This window comes from Notolepis coatsorum (genome assembly GCF_963971535.1).
Source record: "Notolepis coatsorum genome assembly, chromosome: 10".
Lineage (NCBI taxonomy): Eukaryota > Metazoa > Chordata > Actinopteri > Aulopiformes > Paralepididae > Notolepis > Notolepis coatsorum.
Window position 1 is genome coordinate 53126152 of NC_140174.1, and position 27659 is coordinate 53153810.

At 49.1% G+C, this 27659-nt stretch overlaps 1 protein-coding gene across 3 annotated transcripts in view; it reads left to right on the forward strand.

Annotated features, from left to right (window-relative positions):
• etv4 (ETS variant transcription factor 4) overlaps positions 1-27659 on the forward strand; it is a 62963-nt gene that overhangs the window by 10820 nt on the left and 24484 nt on the right. For all 3 annotated transcript variants that reach the window (XM_084323724.1, XM_084323725.1, XM_084323726.1), the window contains exon 4: positions 914-967. In XM_084323724.1, coding sequence (XP_084179850.1) covers positions 914-967 — 54 coding nt within the window. The remainder of the gene's footprint in view (positions 1-913; positions 968-27659) is intronic.

The following is a 27659-nucleotide window of genomic DNA, read 5'->3' on the forward strand; positions in this document are numbered from 1 at the left end:
CCCCTATTGTGAAGTGTCCTCACGACCTCAACCGCTCAAACACCAAGCACATTGTGTACTCGAGTTCCATTTTAAGGCAGCATATGACCAACTCGTGGAATATCTCCCATCCAATCAAAATGCATCTTTGGAATTAAATGTTGTATGAATACACCTGATAAATGAGAGCAATTTTTAGATCAGAAAACGTCTAGTCAGATGTAAGCTTTACTCGAGCCCGGAATATACTATACTATCATACGTGGATATCAAAGATTAGGTTGGCCTAGCAGGTAAATATATTCCTACACTGTTGTATTGGTGCTACAGAGAGGGTTTAAAATTTAGTTTAGATGAACCATTAGACTTATTAGATGTGTTCGTGATGGTGTCCAAGGGCTCTGTTCCCACTGTGACCATGGTGTATTGATCTTAATAGAAAAGTGCTAGCCACTGCAAACGCTGGAAGGTGAAGCTGGCTTAGATAGACAGAGGCTAGGCAGGTCTGTGATTCAGGTTTCAATGCCATGGAGGAGAAAGTCTGACCCCATACAGGAGAGGATTGTAAAGAAACATATAGTTGTTTCCTCCTGAAAGTTGTTTAGGAAACATGAGCGTTTCCTCGTTCAAAATGTTTTATTGAAAACATAGTTTATGCCTTCAGAAAGTCTGATGAGAAACATATATCGTTGGTGGCTTCAGCAACCTCCAGAACATTTCTTTATAGGAAACATAGTTTCTTCCTTCAGGTAGTTTTATTAGAAACATAGTTTCTGCCTTCAGAACGTTTTATTAGACACATATAGTTTCTGCCTTCAGAACGTTTTATTAGAAACATATAGTTTCTGCCTTCAGAATGTTTTATTAGAAACATATAGTTTCTGCCTTCAGATATCATTACCATACTCATCTCATGTATTGTTTTTCTTTTCAGCTCAAGTTCCTGACAGCGATGAGCAGTTTGTTCCTGATTTCCACTCTGAGAACTGTAAGTAAACACTTTAAATGTGTGTGTCGCATCTTAAGAATTCTAATTGTGTGTTCATGTGTTGTCTGTACTAATTGTGTGTGTCTTCACCTAGGGGTGTAATGGTCACATTTTCTGATACAAATTCTCAAGACTCTATATGAATTATTTCGATTCAAGGTCACAATTTAGAATTTAGATTCTTTACGTGTTAAAGAGACCAAACTTTTCAGACTATTTCACTTTAGAGCTTTAGATTAAAAATAATCATTATTTCACAAAAGATTATAAACATGACTATTGGTTTAGATGACAGACAGGGGGTAAAATGAGAAACTTGAGAGAAGGAAAATCAACGATACTGTTTTGATACACTGTATCGGATGTAAACCATTTTGAATCTTTTATTCTGTGAAAAGAACGAGAGATGGAAAATCTAATAACAATTTCGATAAACAGCATTGAACATAAATCTCTTTGAAATGTTCAATTCTGTATTGAGATCACTACACCCCTAGATTTACCCATATGCATTATCTGTATGTATGTATGCTTATGCGTGGGAGCGAAACTAGCGCTATGGGTTCAGATTTAGGTTTGTGAAACTGCCAGAGGCTTGGGTGGAGATTCTTTTATTACTGGCGATGTTACAGTAATCTCTTCGTCGGTAAACAAAGCATTCGTGGAGACACCAAAGCCCACATGACCTAGTGATCATGGGTGAATTTGGATGCCAGCATTGTGCCGCCACCATTTGCATGGCTTTGAAAAGCTGAATGGGCACAGCCCAGGAAACCAGTAAAAGATCATTCAGGGTTCAGGTACAAAGATGGCCCATTGTTTGCGTCGGAAGGTGTAAAATGGAAAAGCAAATTCCTGGGCCACACATCTGAGCGGCTGCCATTTGAATGGGTTTCCCTTTCTCCTTGTATGACTTAACAATAGAGATCCAGGAACTGTATGTGTGTGTGTGTTTGTGAGTGTGTGTGTGTGTGTGTGTGTGTGTGTGTGTGTGTGTGTGTGTGTGTGTGTGTGTGTGTGTGTGTGTGTGTGCGTGCGTGCGTGCGTGCGTGTGTGTGTGTGGCAGTCTTCAAACAGGTCCTTCGTGGCCTATTTAAATGCTTTCATAGGACCATGGACTTCTCCATTCACAATAACAACAGTGACATCGGCAGAGACTTTTGATTGAAAGGAAAATCAAAAGTCCCCCTGAAAAAAGTCAAACTGGCAGCTACTTTCAAATCAAAGGTGTTTCCTCCGATGCGAACCCCGCACAGCTTTTGTGTGTAAATGTTGTGTGATCTAATTACCCCTTGAGTCACAAGCGTCCCCCCCCCCCCCCCCGGGTGACACATGCCCCTGTAGGACATTGTCTCCGTCTGGCGGCCCACAATGAGGTGGAGGAAATGGGGATGAACCCCGGGTCACGCGGGGGGTCGTGTCTATTTAACCCCCTAGCCCACGAGCCAATCAGCTGCCAGGATCCCCGCTCACGGTTGACCCCGGTATGATCCGCCGGGTCAGGGGGGGGATCAGGTTTGATGGACAGCTCACTTATATGCAGTAGAGACACGCCCGCGTTGACAGACAGTGCCCCCGCTGTTGGCAGTCAATGGCCGGCCAGTCCGGTCACAGCGTCTCTCTATTCAGTTTCCCTCGGACGAGGAAACACGAGCTGACAGGCCACCATAAATATATTCATCTGCGTATTTTGCGGACGGTCCTGTAGGGGGTCTATTGAAGCCCGTCGGGCTTTATCTATTTTTCCCATCAGTGGTTTATTCCCTTAATGCGCTGGGCGTGTAATGTGGCCCTCTTAAACAACAGGTGAGTCACATGTTTTGGAAACTGTGGCAGGAAAAAAAAACTTGAAGAGAGAATATAAAAGCCCTAATCCCAGGTGACCAAAATATGTAATGGAAAAAAACGGTTGGAGAAAAAAAAAGGCACTGTGGTAAAATTAAACGTGGTTGTTTACTCTCTTGAGTCAGGTTGTTACCTGTTTGGGTGTGGAGTCGATGGGAGGGAGGGAGGGAGGGAGGGAGGGAGGGAGGGAGGGAGGGAGGGAGGGAGACAAAGACAAAGACAAAGAGACAGAGAGAGATAGAGAAACAGAAAAGCTCAGAACATGTCGGAATCCTAGATCAAGGAGTGGGGAGAGGGGGGGGAACCATGGATTGTGCAATACCTGCACATCTGGTATATCTATCTCATCTCCTCCACTCTCCCTCCACTAACGGCTAACAAGCGTGTGCTCTGTCTGCAAAACTGCCATTGAGAGAAGGTTATGTAAACACGCAGCATGTACATGCCTGCTGACCTGCCCGTTGTGTGCTTAAAGCTAATTGAGCCGTTGGTGATAACGGCACAATATAGCCTACTTTCCCCTTCAAATAATGCGATTGAAAAAAAATAAACTAACTGAAGTATAGGGAAAAAATGAAGTGACTTTCAGCTCACTTGAGTCAAGATGAGGAGGAGGAGGTGGTGGTGGGGAGGTTGTGTTTGATTGACTGACCTTCGGGGAGGGGGGGTCTCGTCTGACATGAAGTTGTCGGACAGATCCCATTGTCTGTTTTTTGCCTGCACGGTAGGAACACAGCGAGAGACGTCAATCACATTTTCAATGCGTGTTAAAAAGTCACCTATGTTAAGAACAAAATAACATTTGTACCATTAAAACAGAGCCTGTGACACTAAAGGCATGTGGACAGTGGACACACGTCGTATGTGGACAAACTCAATCAAAGAATGTTTTTTTTCTTTTCTTTTTTTCAAGTCGGCCGAGGCATACAATGGTGTGCAGAGCACGTCTTCTTTGGCCAAGTATGTTGTTTACACTTGGAGCAACCCGAGAGATGTGACCCATTCATACATTTTCTTCTCAGCGTAAGAGGAAGTGTGCCTCTCCTTCCCTCCTAACCTCCCTCCCTCCCTCCCTCCTTCTTCTTCAGTCTTCATTCATAAAAAAGGCCTACAGTACTACAGCTTTCCCCATTCTGACTGCCCCCCCCCCCCTCTTTCTCCAAGTGGATGCTTTAGACCCCTCCCTCCCTTCCTGTGCCAGTACAAACTAAGCCCAATTTAAAACTCTGAACACCCTTAACCCTCCCTCCCGTCCTATCTCTCTCTCACTCTTTGTCGTTGCCCCCCCCCTCTCTCTTTTCCCTTTTTCACTCTTTTTCTTGCTCTCTCTCTTGGCTTTTGTCTGTCTGTCTGTCTGTCTGTCTGTCTGTCTGTCTGTCTGTCTGTCTGTCTGTCTGTCTGTCTGTCTGTCTGTCTGTCTGTCTGTCTGTCTGTCTCTCTCTCTCTCTCTCTCTCTCTCTCTCTCTCTCTCTCTCTCTCTCTCTCTCTCTCTCTCTCTCTCTCTCACTCTCTCTCTCTCTCTCACTCTCTCTCTCTCTCTCTCTCTCTCTCTCTCTCTCTCTCTCTCTCTCTCTCTCTCTCTCTCTCTCTCTCTCTCTCTCTCTCTCTATCCTCTACACACATTGAGTGTTCCAAGATGTGAACTACCGGTAATCCAGTGATTTCTGAGCTGTGTGGGTCGATTGTTTAGGTTTGTGCCTTGTAGTAATTATATAGGAAGTTGTGGCTATAGATGCCTTTACAGTTCTTTACAGATAAATAATAGAGAGGGTGGGGAGATAAAGTAAAGTAAAGGGGGGTAAAGAAATGAGGGAGATAGAAATGGGATAAAGAAATAGAGAGAGAGAGTCTCTCCGGCTGTGATCTTACTGCCTAGTCATGGATTTACAGCCTCTCCTTCTCTCTCATTTGGGTTGCATTGCTCTCGGGTCCCACTTTGGTTCTGAGCTGGTCCAATCAGGCCGTATTTGGAGTGAGTATAGGGAGGGACTGGTGAACCCCTCCCTGCCCGGCTCCCTCACTCTCCCCCTAGGGAGGGACTGGTGAACCCCTCCCTGCCCGGCTCCCTCACTCTCCCCCTAGGGAGGGACTGGTGAACCCCTCCCTGCCCGGCTCCCTCACTCTCCCCCTAGAAAGAAGTATGCAGCCCTGTGTCCTCCACTTTCCACAATACAGCTGCTACGCAACAAGCCTGCAAAAACAGCCAGGTGACTGCCAGATATGCATGGATAATATCCGCTACAGGGAGGCAATACTTCTTCAATGTGTGTGTGTGTGTGTGTGTGCATGCGCGTGAGAGAGAGTGTGCTTACATGCAATTGTTTATATAAGTGAATGGGTCATTTCTCTCAACATGCACTCATCCACCTACGCACGCATGTGAGCACTGGTGCATGCATGTATGCACACACGCACGCATGCACACACACACACGCAGAGATTTTCAGCCCCACGGTTTTATGAATGGGGTGGTTGTGGGAGACTGGCTGAGGCAGCATATTGAGTTAAGGGGAGTGAAGCTCTATTCATGAAACGGGGGGGGGGGGGGGGGGGAGACATTATTCTACCACTAACAACACCTACAGAGACAGAATCGGCTGTCAGTCAGTCCGTCTGTCAGTCTACTCTACGCCCCACAGACTCCAGGGGGGCTGTCCTCCACTAAACTAAATAGATTGTAGTCGGTCTAAAAATCATACGATTTGTCGACTAATCGATAAATTGATTTCCACATGCAATTATGCAGAAGGACTTTGTTAAATCTAATCTATTTTACCAGAGATGTGTTTATTATCTTTGAGGAAATAAGGCGTGGGAAATCTATGAATTGACTTCAACTAATACCAAACTGACTGGCCGATGAATCCTGAAGAATTCCACTGAATTTATTAAAAGAAATGTATTTATTATAGGGATGCTCGATATTGGCTTTTTTACCGATACCGATATTCCGATATTGTCCAACTCTTAATTTCCGATACCGATATCAACCGATATCAACCAATACCGATGTATGCAGGGTTTCCCCGTCCAAAAAACTGAATAATTTCAGGTAACTAATAATTTCACTGGATATATATATAACAAATATTGTTATTGTTTTTTTTTGTTTTTAAACCGATACCGATATTTTCCGATATCACATTTTACTGCCGATATCGGCCGATAATATCGGTCGGCCGATAATATCGGACATCCCTAATTTATTATGATTATTTATTCTTATATATGTGTTAAAAAATGTAATAAGAAAAAGAAGAAGAAGACCTGTTTCGAAAGTCACAGTTAAAAAAAATAATAACACAATTGTCAGTGTTCGCGGGTGGGAAGGCGGTGAGGGTATGAGTCCTGGTCATTGCAATAGCGACTCCTACTGGTTGGTCAGGGCACCTGTTCAGCTGGGAGAGGATCTGGGGGAGATAACATGAACCTCTGCACGCCTTATGCTCTCCCAGTGAAGCTCTTAGTTGGCAGGTGAAAAATAAGCGGCTGGCGACTCCACGTGTATCGGAGGAGGCATGTCTAAACCATCCCCAGACCTACAGTAGGGTAGTCTACACCCTCCCCAGACCGACAGTAAGGTAGTCTACACCCTCCCCAGACCGACAGTAAGGTAGTCTACACCCTCCCCAGACCGACAGTAAGGTGGTCTACACCAGGGGCGGATTTAGGATTGTAGGAGATCCGGGGCTTATGCGGGCACGGCATTTTTTTACTTTGACACCACAACCTTTAACTTATACCACCACCTTAAAGCGGACAAAAGGCACTAGAGAACACTTAAATTCACACCCTTTAATTAATGAAGCAAACAATAATAATAATAATAATAATAATAATAATAATAATAATAATAATAATAATAATAATAATAATAATAATAATAATAATAATAATAATAATAATAATAATAATAATAATAATAATAATAATAATAATACACTGTATTTGTATAGCACCTTTCATACAAGAATTGCAGCTCAAAGTGCTTCACAGCAGTAAAAAAAAGACAGGTATAAAATGAGCACAACATTGGCAGATCAAGAGCAATGCATAAAGTGCAGACATAAAGCATAAAATCGATAGCAGCAAAATAGACAAAGTCAAGGTAAGACATAGAACATTAAATCACATCGTTTTTCATATTAGGATCTAAGATCTAGGGTTAACTCGCCGAACGTTGAGTGCCAGGACCCCCGAAAATCAGAGTATAGTCGGGTTTTCATCGTTGTTTCTTTTATTCAATATTTCCATTCATAAAGACATGCCGGCAGCCTGTGTTATCACTGGGGATGGGTCTGAGATCTCAAAAGTCCAATACCGCCGCCTAACGCCTTGCGGCCGCTATTGCACTCCATTTGAAACGATGTGGCTTGGTGTCTGGGCCGAGCTGCGGCCTGCGGGCGGGGTCTAACTACTCGGGTCAAGCCAACCGCTTATAACGCATGCATCGACGAGGGTCGGGTTCATGTTCAATGCTGGATTACGTTGGCACCTTGATCGACATCAGTACTTGGAATGGCAATCAGATAATTGGAATATTCTTTTCGGGACAGATCCTGGTCAAGGTAAGGACTATGGTATTGCGTTGATCCAAAAAATCCTTCATGCTGATCGGGGCGTGTGTGTGTGGCGTTGGTTGCGATCAAAGCACGGAGGGCTTCTGTTTTTTGCATCTTGACCGGAAGAAACTCAATGATAATCGACTATATTATTAGATCCATAGCTATAATATATAATATAGCTTTAGGCCTGCAAACACAGCCACGTATCCCCATGTTAAAAGGCGCTGTGTGAGAGTGGGTTTTAAGCAGAGCCCAATCGCTGAACACAGGAGAGGAGAATGGAGCGTTTCAAGGGGTTTTAATGGTATTCCCAAGCAGGCAAGAATTACATCCAGAAATGTACAAAAGGTATGAATAGGGGGATAACGGGGCAGGCGCACTCCAGTGCCACTGCAGACGGGAGACACGGTTTCGTGTTTGAGAGAGGGAGCTGGAACTCCTCTGTAAGCTCCAGGGGGGTCCAGACAGGAACACGCTGGCACGGAGGTCCTGGGCACAAGAGAGGGAAGTTAGTACAGGGATGATCACACAGGGATGCCTAGCAGGTCTTCAGACTGAGGCGTCGTACCTAGGTAATGATACTAACACCATGACGACTTCTGGTCAGCGTCGTCCGGTTGAAGTAGGGTCCTCATCATCAGGGGATGGGATACAGCTGTGAGGAGTGAGGTGCCTGACAGCGTGTGAATCAGGGGATGAAGTGCAGCTGGGTTGAGTGACGGGAGGTGAAGGGATGCTGACCATATAAGGGCGTGAGGCTTCCGTGGTGGAAGGAAGGTAGTATGAAGAGGAGTGCGTGGTGGGAGGAAGGGAGGATGAAGAGGAGTGCGTGGTGGATGGAAGGGAGGATGAAGAGGAGTGCGTGGTGAATGTGAGGGGAGAAGGAGGGGGAGTGAAGTACGCTCTCACCGTGATTATGACACGCTGGCCTTTCAACAGTAACAGTAAACAGCGCTGAAAGTGTTAATAGGCGTCTTTGTTTAGTGCAGTGCAATAAAATAGTTAGTCAAATAGAATAAAATAATGCAATAGTGCATTGCAATAAAATAGTTATCATCGTATTTTTTCGGGAGGCCGGTAAGGAGTGCATTACAGTAGTCGAGTCGGCTTGAGATAAAGGCATGGATCCGGTTTTCAGCGTCCTTTTGATTTATAAATGGCCGTACTTTAGCTATGTTTCTAAGGTGGAATAATTATGTTTTTGTCTTGTTGATTGTGATTTAAAGCTTAGGTCTGAGTCTACCATAACACCAAGACTTAACTCACTCAAATACAGTTAGCAGCTGGATAGACTACAGATGGAAATTAGCTTCTGCTAAATCTGGTGCAAACATATTTTCATGTAACAATGATTAATTGTCCAATTTTTTCTTTTTTTTTCTTTTTATTATTATGGGCTTTTCAGAAAACATTCAGGGCTTGAGCCCAAGTAGCCAACCCCTAGCCCCGCCCCTGGTCTACACCCTCCCCAGACCTACAGTAGGGTAGTCTACACCCTCCCCAGACTGACAGTAGGGTAGTCTACACCCTCCCCAGACCGACAGTAGGGTAGTCTACACCCTCCCCAGACCTACAGTAGGGTAGTCTACACCCTCCCCAGACCTACAGTAGGGTAGTCTACACCCTCCCCAGGCCGACAATAGGGTAGTCTACACCCTCCCCAGACCTACAGTAGACAGTAGGGTAGTCGACACCCTCTCCAGACCAACAGTAGGGTAGTCTATACACCTTCCCCAGACCTACAGTAGACAGTAGGGTAGTCTACACCCTCCCCAGACCTACAGTAGACAGTAGAGTAGTCTACACCCTCCCCAGACCTACAGTAGGCAGTAGGGTAGTCTACACCCTCCCCAGACCGACAGTAGGGTAGTCTACACCCTCCCCAGACCTACAGTAGGGTAGTCTACACCCTCCCCAGACCTACAGTAGGGTAGTCTACACCCTCCCCAGGCCGACAATAGGGTAGTCTACACCCTCCCCAGACCTACAGTAGACAGTAGGGTAGTCGACACCCTCTCCAGACCAACAGTAGGGTAGTCTACACCTTCCCCAGACCTACAGTAGACAGTAGGGTAGTCTACACCCTCCCCAGACCTACAGTAGACAGTAGGGTAGTCTACACCCTCCCCAGACCTACAGTAGGCAGTAGGGTAGTCTACACCCTCCCCAGACCTACAGTAGGCAGTAGGGTAGTCGACACCCTCACCAGGCCGACAATAGGGTAGTCTACACCCTCACCAGGCCGACAATAGGGTAGTCTACACCCTCTCCAGACCAACAGTAGACTGTGGTGTGGTCTACAGACCTACAGTAGACAGTAGGGTAGTCTACACCCTCCCCAGACCTACAGTAGACAGTAGGGCAGCACAGCGACCAGGAAGGGAATTGACATAACGACTAAATTGGGGGGATGGGGGAAAAGATGGCATAAAAAGACTTGTTTAGAAAATTGCAGTTAAAAAGATGCTCAGTAGTTATTTACTGGTTTCTAACAGATCTCTACTAGATCTCACTGGATGATACTGTTTGTAAAGCCCAGACAACCAGTGTGTAACAGGCTCAACTTCTGCCTGTTGACTCAGACCACAGGCCTGTCAGGCAGAGAGCCTCGGACCAGTGTCAGCACAGCCTTGTGAATGGATAGCACTGTGTGTTTTATTACAGGGGAGAGAGTGAGGGGAGGTGTGTGTGTTTGTGTGTTTGTGGGTGTGTGGGTGCATGTGTGTGCATGCGTGTGTGTGTGTGTGTGTGTGTGTGTGTGTGTGTGTGTGTGTGTGTGTGTGTGTGTGTGTGCCAATATATGTTTGCCTGTGTGTCACTGTGCGTGCATACTTGTAGGTACGTGCGACGTGTGTGTGTGAGAGAGAGAGAGATAGAGAGAGAGTGTGTGTGTGTGTGTGCGTGTGCGTGTGTGTGTGCGTGTGCGTGCGTGCCTGCCTGCTTCAGAGAGGGAGGGGTTTAGGGGGGATGGCTGTGAGCGAGGTTCTCGGCTGTTGGAATGTTTCTCTCTCTCTGGAAAGCGAGAACAAGACAGAACACATGCAGGAAAAGGGAAGCAGCCCTAAAAATAACAGTAGTTGGACATTAAGCAATAACCAAGGAGAGGAGAGGAGTGTGTCAACAAACACACACACACACACACGCATGCGCACACACACACACACACACACGCATATGGCATCACAAAGTGCCTTTGGATTTACAGACTGTTAGGGCTGGTATTGTTTTTGGTACCACATCTTGACTGACTTAGACCTGGATCACAGTGAAATGTGTTTACCATACACACACGCACGCACACACACACACACACACACACACACACACACACACACACACACACACACACACACACACACACACACACACACACACACACACACACACACACACACACACACACACACACACACACACACACACACACACACACACACACACACACACACACACACACACACACACACTGTGACAGGGTCCTTTTTCTCTCCCCTCCAAACTCACACAAATGATGGCGTAGTCGGAATAAAATATGTTGGTGTTGCTTTATTGCCGGCCATCCACTGTGCAGAGGTGACATTTAAAAAACAGTGACATAATCAAAATAACAAAAATACTATACTACCTCGAATGTCAGGTGTGTTCCACAATAACATCACGATGACATTCCAACACTTACTGTGAGGCGTTTCCCTCAGTTACCTACACTGTAACCTTTTATCTGGTGAAGCCAGACACAGAGACAAACAGACTGAACAAAACACTCACGGCGCTTCCCTCAGTCACCTTCAGTGTAACTGATGCAGGGCAAGAACCCACTTCCTTGGGCACGCAGCCCTCATGAACATCTGTGTTAACAGAATACGGCTATAGGGCGACAATAATGTGGTCAAGATGCATGGTTTCTATCTTGACCCCAAATTGCCGTGGTTTATTTTATTCACATGTTCAGCAGCAGTTCTACCGTTCTTCTCTCTCTCTGAGAGACATGGGGGAGAGAACGAAGTGGGAGTATACCTTTGCTTTTATACTCGCCACAAGGTGGTGTACCTGGGTGGCGCCGCCTAGAGCGCCCTCTAGTGGGAACAGATATATATGCAACTAGACAGTCACTGGTGGAGACAGTTATATATGCAGGTAAACAGTTACTAGTGTAAACAGCCATATGTACAGTTAGACAGTTACTAACAATCCTACACAGAACCTCTGGTCTCAACAACCTGGACTCCTCCCCCTCCACAGGTGCCACACATAATTAATTAACAAGACTAAACAGGTGCTACACATCAATTCATTTGCCGTTTCCTACACACATTATACCAAACAACCCACAACACCAATACCCCCACAACAACCCAATAAATAAATATATAAACATAACCCAATAAATAAATATATGTATGAATGTATATATGAAGCCGCGCCGTCACACACACACACACTTACATACAGAGAAATATCAGCACACACAGAGGGATAATAAAAGTATTTCTATTCTATTCTATCTATTCTAATTAATACGGTAGGCAGTCCACACCCACTGCATGCAGGGGCACACAGCACACACACACACACACACACACACACACACACACACACACAGACACACACACAAATACACACACAGTAAACTCACATTAGCATGTGAGTGAAACTGATCAGCACCCACTCACAGGTCTTTTCCACATGCAGTCATGCGAAATGAACTCTTTAAACCTCATGCTCACCAGAGAGGCGCTCAGCATTTGTCAGGATATAAAGCATAGTAGAAAAGGATGAAAATCGACTAATCAACTAACAACGTCTTGGTAGACTGAGGCCAAACCGACCCATTAATGGACTAATCGGCTATGAGCCCTAATTCATATGCTAGTTGGTCCACAACCACAACAGTGGTGGGCACACTACGAGAACTTCACGCCAAACACACACACACACACACACACACACACACACACACACACACACACACACACACACACACATTTAGAATCTTTATTTATGTCCACATAAAGACAATGTTTAAAGGACACAAATATTATCAGTGCACTTGTACATTGTGGGTTATTCTGATACAATCGTGCCCAAATTGACAATGGCAACCAAAGTTACACACACACATGGATGATGAACCTGACAATCAACACATAGCTCATGGATACAGATAGCAGCGTCTTCTCCAAATTGCCCGGCTGCTAATAATCGCTGACACTGAGCAATATCTTGCTAATTGTCTTCGGAAGACCAGCCATCAGAAGGCCTCTAACACCCAACTTATGCACATGACCCAGGCTTCCAAATATGAAGACTAAAAGTTTACAGTTGTAGCCGAGTTGTGATATGGTATGGTCTAACAGTTGATATTTTAACATTTTGGTTGTAAAGGCTTCCTCTAGACTGTAGTCAAACGTGCAACCAACTTCTAGGATGAGAACCTCTCTGTTATTCTCATTAACAACAACAACATCGGGGGTGTTTGCTGAACACACACACACACACACACACACAGTATACTGTATGTAGCAGGGTGGATTATCCCTGCTTCGTGGGAACTGTGGGGTGCGGTCAATAGGTAGCGAGACACAGTAGCACCCTGGCCAGCTGCACCTCCGTCTTTGGGGTCCGGAGCGTCAACTGGAGGCTGGTAGTGGGGGTGAATGAGGCCCAGGGTTTACAAACCTGGTCCGGTACTCTGGTCTTCCTCCCTCTCTCTGGAGTAGTCCGCAGTACTCCCCAACACACCCTCACCCTCCACAGTGGCCCCTTTTCCCTCCCACACCTACTGACCGGATGGTAGAGAAATAACTGGGTTCCCCCCGCAAGCAGTACCCTCCCTTATGTGAGACGACCAGAACCCTTACAATGGAAATGGAAAAGGTAGAATAGCAAGGGGTTACGATTACATATATTACCCGTAGCAAAGGGTTAGGGTTAGGGTTAGAAATAATGAAAGACACACACACAAGACTCCCATCTACATCCTTTACTGTTATTTAAAGACTGGTCATCTACAAATATTTAATAGCAATGGGTCCACGGAAGGTAGTTCTACTATTACTCAAGTTGTAATTCAATACCTTGCAAACACTTATATTGTACACCCACACAGTATAGACTCAGGTATTGCAGACCCAAAGTTAATAGACCCAGATATTGTAGACTTCAATATACTTGACTCCTTACCCACGTCTGGGCTAGTACCAATAATAATACCTCTTCTTAGGCTTTACTTATATGGCAGCGTTACGTTTACCCCCAAGAGGGGAAGGGTTAAATAGATGGGAAAGTAATATTACACACACATGGTATCACGCTCAAAGAAAAGGAAATAAAACCAAAGTGTGGGCCCACAATTACCAAAACAAAAGCCCTATGCTAATGCCGGCATGTAATGTTTATGGGGTACCCCTATGCACTGTGGTTAGCAAACACCAGCTTCGCCCGTAGGCTGCGACACACTGTGTAATGTACGATAGGATCCTGGGCGCCGAAGCCCTAATGTTTACTCTACCAAAATGGCGGCCGCGCCGCTCCACCACCGTCCTGGTGGCAAGATGGCGTCGAACACTCGCGCCGCAGGTGCTAGCAGGCGGAGCTATAGCAGAGAGGCAGTGCTGGCTGAGCTGGTGCTGGGCGAACTCTGCTGGTGGTAAAGAACTCCCCGTGTCCTGCAGGCAGCCTGGAGCAGGTGTGCTGCTGTTCTCCGGTGCAGACAGCTGTTGACGCCCGGGCAGACTGCTTGGATGTCCCGTACGTCTCTGGCACGCAGACTATACCGTCACTGTAACTAGGTATAACACGAGCAATGCTACTGTGATCCTTAGCCGCACGCTACTTATACCGCTCACTGTAACTAGGTATAACTCGACTCTTAGTGCCCGACTCTGCACTTAATGTTCATAATATCATAACACTGGTACTGCTAGGAGATCGTCTCCACTAGCCAGTACTTCCTATCACCCGTTGTCCTTTCCCGGGGCACTCCGGCATAAACGTCAGCAACGGGGCTGTCTAGAGCTCCCGTTAGCTGTGTCCTCTCGTGTTCAAGTTCACAGCCGAAGAGAGCGACTTCCGCGGCACTTCTCCCTTTATCATCTCTCAGCTCTCTCCGCCACTCTCTGCCTGCTACTGCCCCCTGCTGGTCCCGCCTGCCAGTCACACGGGGAGACGCACTGTAAAATATGAATCAATACTGTCATTTATGATCCGTATTCACATGCTCTTGGGACGGGGACGTTTGTGTCATTGTTCGTGTGAATCAATGACACTAGTTAGAATGTCTTTGTGTACAAAAAGGGATATAAACACAGTCAGCAGTTCTGAATAATATACCATATTTTCCAGACTGCTACATTTCCCCCCACTTTGAACTTGCTAAGTCCTCTGCAAGTTAACAACAAAACAACAAAAACAAACGCATGCATGAAAACGGTCCTGAGACCAACAGTTTCACACATCGGTTGACAATTACACATTATGCCAACAGTTTTACACACTCCCTCAGGAGTTGGACACACTGTTCCGCGAACACGCTCTTGAGCACGTAGTCCTGGCGATACCGAGCGGGTAGCCGACCTCTGGTGCTCCTCTGGGGCCGAGCGGCCTCCACTCTGGGGGGTTCCACCTCCCCCGCCTCCGATTCCGTGTCGGATTCCTCAGTGTCTGTCGGCGGGTCCTGGACCACGGCCTCACCCTCCGGGGCCATCGATGGACCGCCCGCGGCCTCCTCTTCGACTCCGTCTCCGCCGCCTTCCCCCTCCTCTCCTGAAGGGGTCGACTCCACCTCTGACTCGGCGCTTACGGCCTCCTCAGGGGCGTCCCGCAGGGGACCGGGGTGGTTACACGCCCTAGGATGCGGTTCCCGCCGGTGCCCGAAAGCACCTCCGATGTCTGATTCGGACGAGCTCCGCGGTGCCACCGGGATCTGTCGAGGGGCCCTCCCCCGCACTTCCGGGTCAGAAGCCGGGAAGGGACAGGTCTTGAGCTGGTCTCGATGCACGGTCCTTTCTGGACCCCCTGCTTCGGGCCTGACCGTGAACACGGGCGTCCCTTCGTGGCTCTGCTTAACCACCACATATGACGTAGGCTCCCACTTGTCTTGTATCTTATTACGGCCCCGGATTCGGTGGTCGCGTATCAGGACCCGGTCTCCGGCCCGCAGGAGTGCACCTCTGCTCTTCCTGTCGTAAATTCTCTTGCGTCGATGGGATGCCTGCTTCGCCGTGGCCTCAGCGGCCTCCGCGGCGGCCTTTAGTCGCTCGTGGTGACTCTGCACCCACTCATCTAGGTCTGCCGCCCCCTCCTCAATGATGTCTCTGCCCCCTAGGACATCTCGGGGCATCCTAGCGTCCCTCCCGAAGAGCAGGTAGAAGGGAGAGTATCCAGTGGAGGAGTGCTCGTGGCAATTGTATGTAAGTACCAACTCGGGTAGGTGCTCCTTCCAGTCCCGCTTCTTCTCTGCGGGCAGACTACGCAGCATGTCGTGCATTGTCCGATTGAATCTCTCGCACTGCCCATTCCCCTGGGGATGGTAGGGCGTGGTGCGGCTCTTTGAAATCCCATACAGTCGGCAGAGCTCCTTGATGACGCTCGACTCGAAATTTCGCCCTTGATCGGCATGGAGTCGGGCAGGGCAACCGTAGTACACGAACCAGTACTTGATGATGGCAGCGGCGGTGGTCTTCGCAGTCTGGTCTTTGGTCGGTACGGCAATAGTGAATCTGGTAAACATATCGGTCAGCACCAGTACGTTCTCGTAGCCACCCACCGACCTCTCCAACACGGTGAAGTCCATGGCCAGGACCTCCATGGGGGCCGTCACGTTAGTGCAGGTCATCTGGGCCTGGGCTTTAGGGAACACGTCGCGGGCTAATGCACATTGCTTGCATCGCTTCACCCATTGCTTCACCTCTTCTGCCATTCCGATCCAGTAGTAACCTCGCCTCATCAGGACCACCGTCCCCTGTCCCCCGTAGTGTCCCGCGTCTTCGTGCTGGGTCTCGTAGATCCTCCTTCGCAGGGCTGTGGGCACCACCAGCTGGAGAACCTCCTCTCCATCCCGGGGATCGCTTACGCGCCGAAACAGCACTTGCTGATGCAGACGGAGTCGTTCCCACTGCCCGTATAACTTGCGGAGTTTCGGGTCTCCTTCCTTCAGCTGTACCTTAGTGGGGGGGACCCCCTGTGTCACCGCCCGCCACACCGGACCCAACTCGGGATCGTCCGCCTGGAGCTGCCGCATTTCCGCCCAGTCATATCCGCTGTTCCCCTTCTGTGCCGCTATCCGTCGTGCGCCGACACTCGAGACCTCCCGCGTCTCTGTCGGTCTCCCAGGGCACAGCAGGGCCCGCACTTCCTCCGCTGGGACCACGACGTAGCCCTCGCGGGCGACTAGGGCGGGGACGGACAATGGAGCGGCCCGTTCCTGGAGACCCTGACGGGTGTGGGTGCCAGCCGCGGCTATCATTAGGAAGTCTTTCTCAGTGTCTTCCACTTCAGGTTCTGATCGCATCGGCATGCGAGACAGAGCGTCTGCGTTCTGGTTGAGTCGACCAGGTTTGTAGTGCACCACGAAGTCATACTCCGCGAGCTGAGCGTTCCACCGCTGCTCCACTGCTCCCAGGTTGGCCGTGCCGAGGTGTCTCAACGGGTTGTGGTCGGTGATCACGGTGAACTGGGCGTACATCAAGAGGTCTCTGAACTTCTCGGTGACCGCCCACTTCAGGGCGAGGAGTTCCAGCTTGAACGCACTATAATTTTGGTCATTCCTTTCGGACCCACGCAGGCCTCGGCTCGCAAAGGCGATGACTCGCTCTACGCCCTCCTGTTTCTGACTGAGTACCGCTCCCAGTCCCAAGTAACTCCCGTCGGTGGTCACTATGAAGGGGAGCTGGAGGTCGGGGTAGGCCAGCACCGGGGGTGTCAAGAGGCACTGCCGCAGATGGTCGAAGGCCGTCTGACACTGCGGCGTCCACTTGAAGGCCTCGGGCCGGCCCTTGGCGAACCCCTTTTTTTCTTTCCCCATCAGGGCGTGCAGTGGCTGGGCCACCTGGGCGAAGTGGGGCACGAACCGCCGATAATAGGACAGGAACCCGATCACCTGCCTCACTTCCTTCGCCGAGCGCGGCGCCGGCCAGTCCTCCAACGCCTTCACTTTGTCGGTGTCGACCTGTATGCCGGCCGCGGAGACCACGTGTCCCAGGAACTTGACTTCGGTCTTCAGAAGGAAGCACTTCCGGGGCTTGAGCTTGAGTCCATGCTCCCGAAGCCGTCCAAACACCAGGTCCAGCTTCTGACAGTGGCTCTCGAAGTCGCTGGCGAACACCAAGACGTCGTCTAGGTAGACGAGTAGGACGTCGAAGGCCAGGTCCCCCAGCACGGCGGTCATCAACCGCTGGAACGTCGCTGGTGCGTTACACAGTCCGAAGGGCATACGAGTCCACTGGTAGAGGCCGAAGGGCGTCGTGACAGCCGTCTTCTCTTGGTCTTCCTCTTTCACCGCCACCTGGAAGTAGCCGGCGGTGAGATCGAGCGAGGAGAAGATCTTGGCTTGCCCCAAGGCGTCTAGGGACTCCTCGATACGAGGTAGGGGGTAGGCATCCCGGTGTGTCACGTTATTTAGGCGGCGGTAATCGCAGCAGAACCGCACGGAGCCGTCTTTCTTTATGACGATCACGGCTGGTGACGCCCACGGACTGCAGCTCTCTACCAGGACACCCAGGTTCACCAGATCTTGCACGTGTCTCTTTACTTCTTGGAACACGTGGGGCGGTATTCGGCGGTGCCGTTGCTTGACCGGGTGTGCGTCACCAGTGGGGACGTAGTGTGTGACCGTGGTTGTGTAACCATAGTCCCCGTCGTCAACGGAGAACACCGCCTTGTGTTTCTCCAATACTTGATTCAGCCGGCTCACTTGGGCTGGTGTGAGATCCTGCAGGTTCGCCTGTACGTCCACGGCGAGCCTGTGGGTCTTCCCGTCCGGCTCTGCCTCTGGCGGGCTGGCTCAAGTCTCAATCGCCGTCACTCGGACGCCTCCGTCTACTTCCTCTACGGTCACCCTCTCCTGGGGCCGTACCTGACGGGGACAGTGAATCTCTGCCAGTCTGGACCGGGGTCGGAGCACAATCTCGACGTCGGTCGGGTTCAACACCCGCACAGGCACTGTCCCCTGTTGGGCGTAGGTCACCACGTTCGCCACCAATAGTCCGGGAGGCAGGTTGGCACTCGGCGTGTTCTCCAGCATCACGGGACGCCGCATCCCTGCTGTCGTCGCGCAACGGCCTGAGACGACCATTTCGCTGTGCGGGGGAATGACCACAGACTCTCTGCCGGCCACCTTGACGTACCCCATCTTTCCCGGGGCGGTACACTCTCGGCCTTCTTGGGCCAGGACGGCGACCACACGGCGGATGGCGATGCTTCTAGCTTCGACACGTCTTCGGGTCACCGGCCGCATCCCCTTGATCCCTGCGAACAGGCCATCTACTCCGCCGAGCACGTTCATGCCCAGCAGTCCCTGGACAGCGTCTCCTAGGTCCCCTCGGCCTGGGTCGTCTTTTAGTATGAATATGCATTTCCCCGTGAATGTCATATCTAGGCACTTCACTTCGGCGTAGAGACACCCCACCACTGGGATCTCCAACCCGTTGGCGGCGATGAGAGTGATCCAGTTGGCGGGGGTCAACTTCGACTTCGGGAAGTGTCTTTGAAAGTGGCTCTCGTACATGGTGGTGACTTCGGCGCCGGTGTCGAAGAGGCAGCGGGTCTCGACCCCGTCGATCTGGACGTCTAGAGTGAGGCATTCCCCTTGCGCGTCTTGCGTCTCGGTGCCCTCCGTGGCCGCGCCGGCGACTCCGGTTATGACGGCGTCGACTGTCCTTCGTGCTCCTGGTCGGTGCCCTGACGAGCCCGGAGCTTCGGGGTTGGGAGTAGAGGCGGGGCGTGGCTCGCCGGCCGAGCGGGGGCATTCTCTGCTGATGTGGCCCGGCTGATTGCAGGCATAGCAGATCAGCCGGCCGTCTTCGTCTCGGCGGGGTTCTCGCGTCGCGTCGTCTCGGCGTCGCCGTCCGGTGGCGCCTCTCCGGGGCGCGTCCCGCTCCCGTGAGAAGGTCTGAGCCAGTTGTTCCTGGCGCACGCCTAGTTGCTCCATTCCCGCCTGGATCTGCCGAATAGTCTCCCGCAGTGAGTCAACGCTCGGCGGGGTCTCCCGTCCCTCTCCAGCCGCGGCGTGGACTAAACCCCGGGGGGGACCCTTGTCGGCGGGGTGGACCAGCTCGTCCTCCGTCCAATCGATCGCCGCCTGCAGTACCTGGGGAAATGGCCGCGTCCCGTCCTCCCTCATGTACTTCCGCATTTCTCTCCTCAGGGCATCGTCCCTGAGGCCCACCACAAACCGCTCCTGCAGCAGGGCGGTGGCGTCGGCGACCAGCGCGGGCGCCCGACGTCGTAGGCGACGGATCCTCTCCTGCAGGTCGTAGGCGAACTGGCGTACGGTCTCTCCGGCGGCCTGTTTTCGGTCGAAGAACTCCCCCAGGCGGACGCTGACCGGGACCTTGTCCCCATAGGTTTCTTCGAGTATCTTGAACAAGGCTTCCGTGTCGGGGGCGGTTCCCTCCGTCAGGAAGCGTACCGTCTGCTTCGCCTCGCCTTTGAGGTGGAGCTGTACGACCTCCGCTTGTTCCTCCTCGGGCACTCGACTGGCACGGAGATGGGCCCTCATTGCCTGGATCCAGTCCTCTACAGGCAGTTCCCCCCTCTCCTGTTCACCTCCAAATTCGCTGCACTTCCGCTCTCGTTGGACGTACACCACCGGGGGGGGCGCTGGGGGAAGCTGTTGGATCATGGCCTGGGCCAAGGCAAGCGACCCTCGGTGCCTGGCCTGCTCCAGTTGTTCGTGTTGGTGGTCTAGGGCTTCCGCCTGGTCTTGGAGTTGACCCTTTAGGAACTCCACTTCGGCGGTCAAGGTCTGCACCGTCTCGGCTCCCCCCTCTTCCTCTTTGAGCGGGGGCGGCGAGTCACCTCCTTGCGTCACCCGGGACGGCCCGGCTTTGGCATCGGGCTTCGGGGTGTCGTTGTCCGACATCTCAGGTCTCTGGGTCGTCACTTACAAGGGAGTGGAGTAGGATGTTGATCCTGTTCGTGACGCCAAATGTAGCAGGGTGGATTATCCCTGCTTCGTGGGAACTGTGGGGTGCGGTCAATAGGTAGCGAGACACAGTAGCACCCTGGCCAGCTGCACCTCCGTCTTTGGGGTCCGGAGCGTCAACTGGAGGCTGGTAGTGGGGGTGAATGAGGCCCAGGGTTTACAAACCTGGTCCGGTACTCTGGTCTTCCTCCCTCTCTCTGGAGTAGTCCGCAGTACTCCCCAACACACCCTCACCCTCCACAGTGGCCCCTTTTCCCTCCCACACCTACTGACCGGATGGTAGAGAAATAACTGGGTTCCCCCCGCAAGCAGTACCCTCCCTTATGTGAGACGACCAGAACCCTTACAATGGAAATGGAAAAGGTAGAATAGCAAGGGGTTACGATTACATATATTACCCGTAGCAAAGGGTTAGGGTTAGGGTTAGAAATAATGAAAGACACACACACAAGACTCCCATCTACATCCTTTACTGTTATTTAAAGACTGGTCATCTACAAATATTTAATAGCAATGGGTCCACGGAAGGTAGTTCTACTATTACTCAAGTTGTAATTCAATACCTTGCAAACACTTATATTGTACACCCACACAGTATAGACTCAGGTATTGCAGACCCAAAGTTAATAGACCCAGATATTGTAGACTTCAATATACTTGACTCCTTACCCACGTCTGGGCTAGTACCAATAATAATACCTCTTCTTAGGCTTTACTTATATGGCAGCGTTACGTTTACCCCCAAGAGGGGAAGGGTTAAATAGATGGGAAAGTAATATTACACACACATGGTATCACGCTCAAAGAAAAGGAAATAAAACCAAAGTGTGGGCCCACAATTACCAAAACAAAAGCCCTATGCTAATGCCGGCATGTAATGTTTATGGGGTACCCCTATGCACTGTGGTTAGCAAACACCAGCTTCGCCCGTAGGCTGCGACACACTGTGTAATGTACGATAGGATCCTGGGCGCCGAAGCCCTAATGTTTACTCTACCAAAATGGCGGCCGCGCCGCTCCACCACCGTCCTGGTGGCAAGATGGCGTCGAACACTCGCGCCGCAGGTGCTAGCAGGCGGAGCTATAGCAGAGAGGCAGTGCTGGCTGAGCTGGTGCTGGGCGAACTCTGCTGGTGGTAAAGAACTCCCCGTGTCCTGCAGGCAGCCTGGAGCAGGTGTGCTGCTGTTCTCCGGTGCAGACAGCTGTTGACGCCCGGGCAGACTGCTTGGATGTCCCGTACGTCTCTGGCACGCAGACTATACCGTCACTGTAACTAGGTATAACACGAGCAATGCTACTGTGATCCTTAGCCGCACGCTACTTATACCGCTCACTGTAACTAGGTATAACTCGACTCTTAGTGCCCGACTCTGCACTTAATGTTCATAATATCATAACACTGGTACTGCTAGGAGATCGTCTCCACTAGCCAGTACTTCCTATCACCCGTTGTCCTTTCCCGGGGCACTCCGGCATAAACGTCAGCAACGGGGCTGTCTAGAGCTCCCGTTAGCTGTGTCCTCTCGTGTTCAAGTTCACAGCCGAAGAGAGCGACTTCCGCGGCACTTCTCCCTTTATCATCTCTCAGCTCTCTCCGCCACTCTCTGCCTGCTACTGCCCCCTGCTGGTCCCGCCTGCCAGTCACACGGGGAGACGCACTGTAAAATATGAATCAATACTGTCATTTATGATCCGTATTCACATGCTCTTGGGACGGGGACGTTTGTGTCATTGTTCGTGTGAATCAATGACACTAGTTAGAATGTCTTTGTGTACAAAAAGGGATATAAACACAGTCAGCAGTTCTGAATAATATACCATATTTTCCAGACTGCTACATTTATATATGAATAATTTATCTATTACAGATACAAACAAGCAGGGGATATCAACATTACAAATGCAGTCTGAATCAGACTCTCATTCACTCACACTGAAAAACACGCGCCGCACGTGAGTTAATGGAAATGACAGTGATGGTGGGCGGGGCCTGTATAGTAACTTGCTGACACAGAGAGCCAGGAGGTGTGTGGAGTGAGTGTATGGCACTATCGATCCCACAACGATCCACGGAGGGAGAGCGGGATGGATGGATAGATAAAGATAAGGGAGAGATAAATCAGGATGAGGGGAGATAGGGGAGGAGAGGGGGTGAGAGGGGGTCAAGCACACCTTATGATTGAGATCTTAATCAAGAGAGAGGGAGAGAGAGAGAGAAAGAGAAAATTAGGGATATGCTGATACTGATCAAGACCACTTTGGTAGAGTCCAAGTGAAGTCCAAGACCAGGTCCAGTTGAGGTTGAGTCAAGACCAAGGCCAAGGGGACCAAGTCGAAACCAGGTCCCCGGTTGTCAACGTGGGGTCCTCCGGGGGACAGTTCACTATTTCATTGTGGAATGGGCTAGAAGATAAAATGAAGGAAAGCAGAACTATTGCTCTATTAAAATGTATTTTATAAAGGAATGATATTTGCAAATTACCAAAAAGAGAAAAGGGGAAGTGGCTATTGTCAATCTTCTGGATTCTAAGCTGTTGTTTTCTTTTTCTTTTTCTTTTGTACTACATTATGGATACTGATATTATTTATTTATTTTATGTTGTTTTCAATGTTAAGAATGAAGAATTGGGGCGCTCCAGTAGCACACCATGTACCGCGCTGCGTCGTGGATCGGCCGACCCGAGTTCGATTCCCGGACCCGCCGTTATTTGCAGAATGTCTTCCCCAGCTCTCTCTCCCGTTTCACCCTCACTGCATCTGTCGGTCATGTCTGACCAGGAAAAGCGATAAACGCTAAAAAAATCTTTAAAAAAAATTAAAAGAATGAAGAATTATTGGCAATGTGGATATCCTCCATTATATAATTTTTGTATTAATTAATGTTCCAACTTGGAAGTGGTGGATAGGGGTAGGGCATGTTAAGCTTAGGCTTCTTCCTACTCCTTTTCGAACAGTGATATGTATATTTTTTCGTTGTTTTAGTTTTTTAAATCATGTTCAAAATAAAGATTCATTCATTCATTCATTCATTCAATAAAAGTCCAACAAGAGAATAAAGAGTGACTATTCTGATTCAGTAGGTTTCAACTTCTCCACTGTTATTTCCTCAAATACAATAGAAAGCTTTGGAATTTAATCATATCATATCTAACAAAACATGTTCTCAGACGGGGGACAAAATGTCATCAGATGAGGGTCCCACTGCCTGACTTGTATGAATTTGGGGGTCCTTGACATGAAAAAGGATTGAGAACCGCTACATTAAAGCACAGTTATCTCTCTCTAATGGAGAAAAATGGATTATGTCTCAATCAGTTTCCATCCAGTGACTCCCGATACTCTGTTATCAGTCGACAGTTTAGGAGTTTAGGGCTTAGAGTCAGTATCAGTCTAAAAAAAGAAAACAGTGATAAAAACCGCTGTATCTCTAGAGTGAAAGGAGGGGAAAGAATGGAGAGATTGAGAGGAAGGATAGCGAAGCAGGAGGAACTGTGTATGTGGCATGTGCCTTGATAATCAAGAGCAAGGTGTCCAGGCCTTTCTAGGGCCTGATGGAAACTCAATGCTGCTTGTGTTATCTCAAGTCAGATAAGATAGATACCTCCCCTAGTACACACACACTACACACTACAGAGACTACACTACACACACACACATCACACACCCTTTCCACAATATCAGCATGGTCAGTGGGTGCTCATTATATCATTTCAGTAACAGCATGGGCTGGGGGTGGGGGTGGGTGGCTAATCAATAGGTACATTAAACATTAAGAGGGGGCAGCTATATTGGGGGCTAAAGGATTGAGAGTGAGGAGTCAATATTGTGCCAGATTAATTACACCCCCCACCCCCCCCCTCGCTTACAGCGGAACGTCCCTCTCGCTGCGCGTGTTCGGGGATGGGGACGTATTGTATTGGGCCCCGCTAAACGGCCGGTTGGGGAGTGAGATTTATGAATGGTCAATGGCCGTTTATAAAATTCCTATGCTGTGCACTCAGTTTGAAATTGACAATGGGGGGCCGTGTGACGGATCGAAGCGTTTCAGTAGATGGAAGACGTGATTCCTTGTTGCGACACAAGCTAGAGCCTCTACTACGGGACACTGGATATTGTATACTGTTATACTTTATAGTAGTACTAAGCCCGGGGGGTTCTTTGCTTCCGGATGGAGCTGGGATTCACAGTACAAATGCTCGGACGGAAGTTAATTGGAATTCTATGATCTCTATACTACACTGTGGTGATGATCTACACACAGTGGTTGTACTAATGCTGATCAATATCAGGCTGATTCATTGAGAAGATTCAGGGCTGGTGGAGGAAGAGATCACTCTGGAGAAACAGCTGACTTTGCTCAATCACACATTTCTGCATGTCGGGAACACAGGACAGGACATGACACACACACACAGGCTGCTACATACAGTACCCAGTCAAAGAAAGCCATGACCAAGAAATATTTCCCTGTTTGAAAAAGAGAAGTAAAACTTCTAAGATGGCGAAATGTGACACTCTGTGTCGTCACGCGTATCTGTGTCAAATGCACATCCTGTTGGCCAACACAACATACAATTTATTTCTGCAACCTTTCTATAAAAGTTCACCTCATATCAATAGAAAGCCTATAAGCCTAGTTGAAGGAAGTATGCTGCATTGTAGGGCTGAGCAATACACCAAACAATATACTGAATTCATACACACAATATCTATATGGTGAATACTGCAATATGGGCCATTTGATTTTTTTTTTAAATACACGTTTAAAAAGCTGAGAGGAGACTGAGAAGAGACGGACAGAAGTACTGGGTCTATAATACATTATATAAACACTAGGTCCATGAAATACAAGATTGATCAGCCCTGGGAAAGCCAGCATAATGCCAGAGGGTAACACTAGCGGGTCAACGTACCATAGCTGAAGGTTTTCAACCCTGTTCAGTCAGGAACGCTCTCATCACAGAGATCAAATCCATTCATTTCAGGGCGGCTAAGTGGCGCAGTGGGCAAGGCACTCGCCACTAACGCAGGAGATGCTGGGTTCGAGCCCAGCTCTCTGCGTTGCTTCCGGCTTGGCTGGTTGTTCATACTAATACAATTGGCAGTATTAGGGGGTGGGAAAGCCGGTGGGTGGGGATCGGACATTGTGGACAGCGACTCCTACAGGTTGGTTGGTGCGCCTGTACAGCAGAATCAGGAAGTATCTGGGGCAGCGTGAGCCTCCCACGCGTTACTCCTCGCCACTGAGAGATCGCGCTGTACAGGTGAAAAGATGCGACGGCTGCCTCCTCGTGTACCGGAGGGGACACGTGATGCAAGGCTTGGTCCACATTGCAGCCGACCAGTGGGAGGCATGGTCTAGTAACGTTCGAGGCAGGGGAAGGAAGAATTGGATAATACGAAATTAGGATGGGAGAAAAAGAGAAAATGGGGAGAAAAAAAGTAGATAAAAAAATCCATTAATTTCAACAGATGGGGTTTATATACAGTTGTATTTGGCTGTATTAGTTCCACTCTTACCATGAGACCATAGGAAACAGATACTGCAACTAAAGTGTTCCTTTATTATTATATTATTATCCCCTTGGTGAAATGCAGGTGCCACAGCAGCATTGGGCACAGGGGAGGGGAGGTACAGGCAATAAAATAGAACAAAATATTTACATATTTTGATAGTAATATAATCACAATATGATACACAATATCCCACAAGCCAGGTTGCGGACCATTGGGGACAGGGTTTTTAGTGTCGCTGCCCCCACCCTTTGGAACTCCCTCCCCATGGACATCAGAAATGGGAACTCTCTCGCCCACTTTAAAAACCTGCTGAAAACCCAACTCTTCACCCAGGCATAATGGTCTCTGATGCTCCTTAGCATCCTGTTCACTCTGTTTGTTCTATTTTGTTTTGTTCTGTTGTTCTGTTCTGTTTGCTCTGTTTTGTTTTTTGTAATTTGTTTCTCAGTTTAGGCCACCATTATCCCTCTCCCCCTCCCCCTTTTTTGTAAAGAGAAAAGTATGTGAAAGGCGCTATATAAATCCAAGCCATTATTATTATTATTATTATAACTTGCACATATCATAACAATATCGAACTTGTTAAGAGAAAATGGAGACCTGATGAATGTTTTATATTTAATTAAAGGTGTATTCTGGAGCGTAGTGTGAGGGTTCTACGTACTTTTTTCCACATCATTCGAGCCGTGCGGAGAGGAGGATGTGTTGGCGGCACGTTGCTCTCCTCAACCTCGTCATTGATACTCACAAAACTTTCCATCAATCTTGTTGGCCTCATTTGGCAGGTATCTGACAACAATGCTTTAAATATTCAAGGAAGCCGAGCCATTATCAGATGGGAGAGGATGACCTGTAAATCAGATAGAACAGACACTAATGGACCCAGCGCCCAGCTCTCTGAGTAGATACTGAAGCCACTCTGTCTGTCTGTCTGTCTGTCTGTCTCTCTCTCTCTGTCTCTCTCTCTCTCTCTCTCTCTCTCTCTCTCTCTCTCTGAGTAGATACTGAAGCCACTTTGGGGCCCATTGGCTTTCAGATATGCAGAGTTGTCAATACTGGCTTGGCCTCTCTCTCTCTCTCTCTCTCTCTCTCTCTCTCTCTCTCTCTCTCTCTCTCTCTCTCTCTCTCTCTCTCTCTCTCTCTCTCTCTCTGTTGGTCTCTCTCCTTCTCATTCTCTCTGGCTAGGTGGTGAAGCCACTTTGTCTCTCTCTCTATATCTCTCTCTGTCTCCATCTCCATATATCTCCCCCCCTCTCTCTCTCTGAGTAGATACTGAAGCCACTCTGTCTCCCTGTGTGTGTGTGTGTGTCTCTCTCTCTCTCTCTCTCTCTCTGAGTAGATACTGAAGCCACTCTGTCTCCCTGTGTGTGTGTGTGTGTCTCTCTCTCTCTCTCTCTCTCTCTCTCTCTCTCTCTCTCTCTCTCTCTCTCTCTCTCTCTCTCTCTCTCTCTCTCTCTCTCTCTCTCTCTCTCTCTCTCTCTCTCTCTCTCTCTCTCTCTCTCTCTCTCTCTCTCTCTCTCTCCCCTCTCTCTCTCTCTCTCAGTAGATACTGAAGCCACTTTGGGGCCCATTGGCTTTCAGATATGCAGAGTTGTCAGTACTGGCTTGCCCCCCCCCCCCC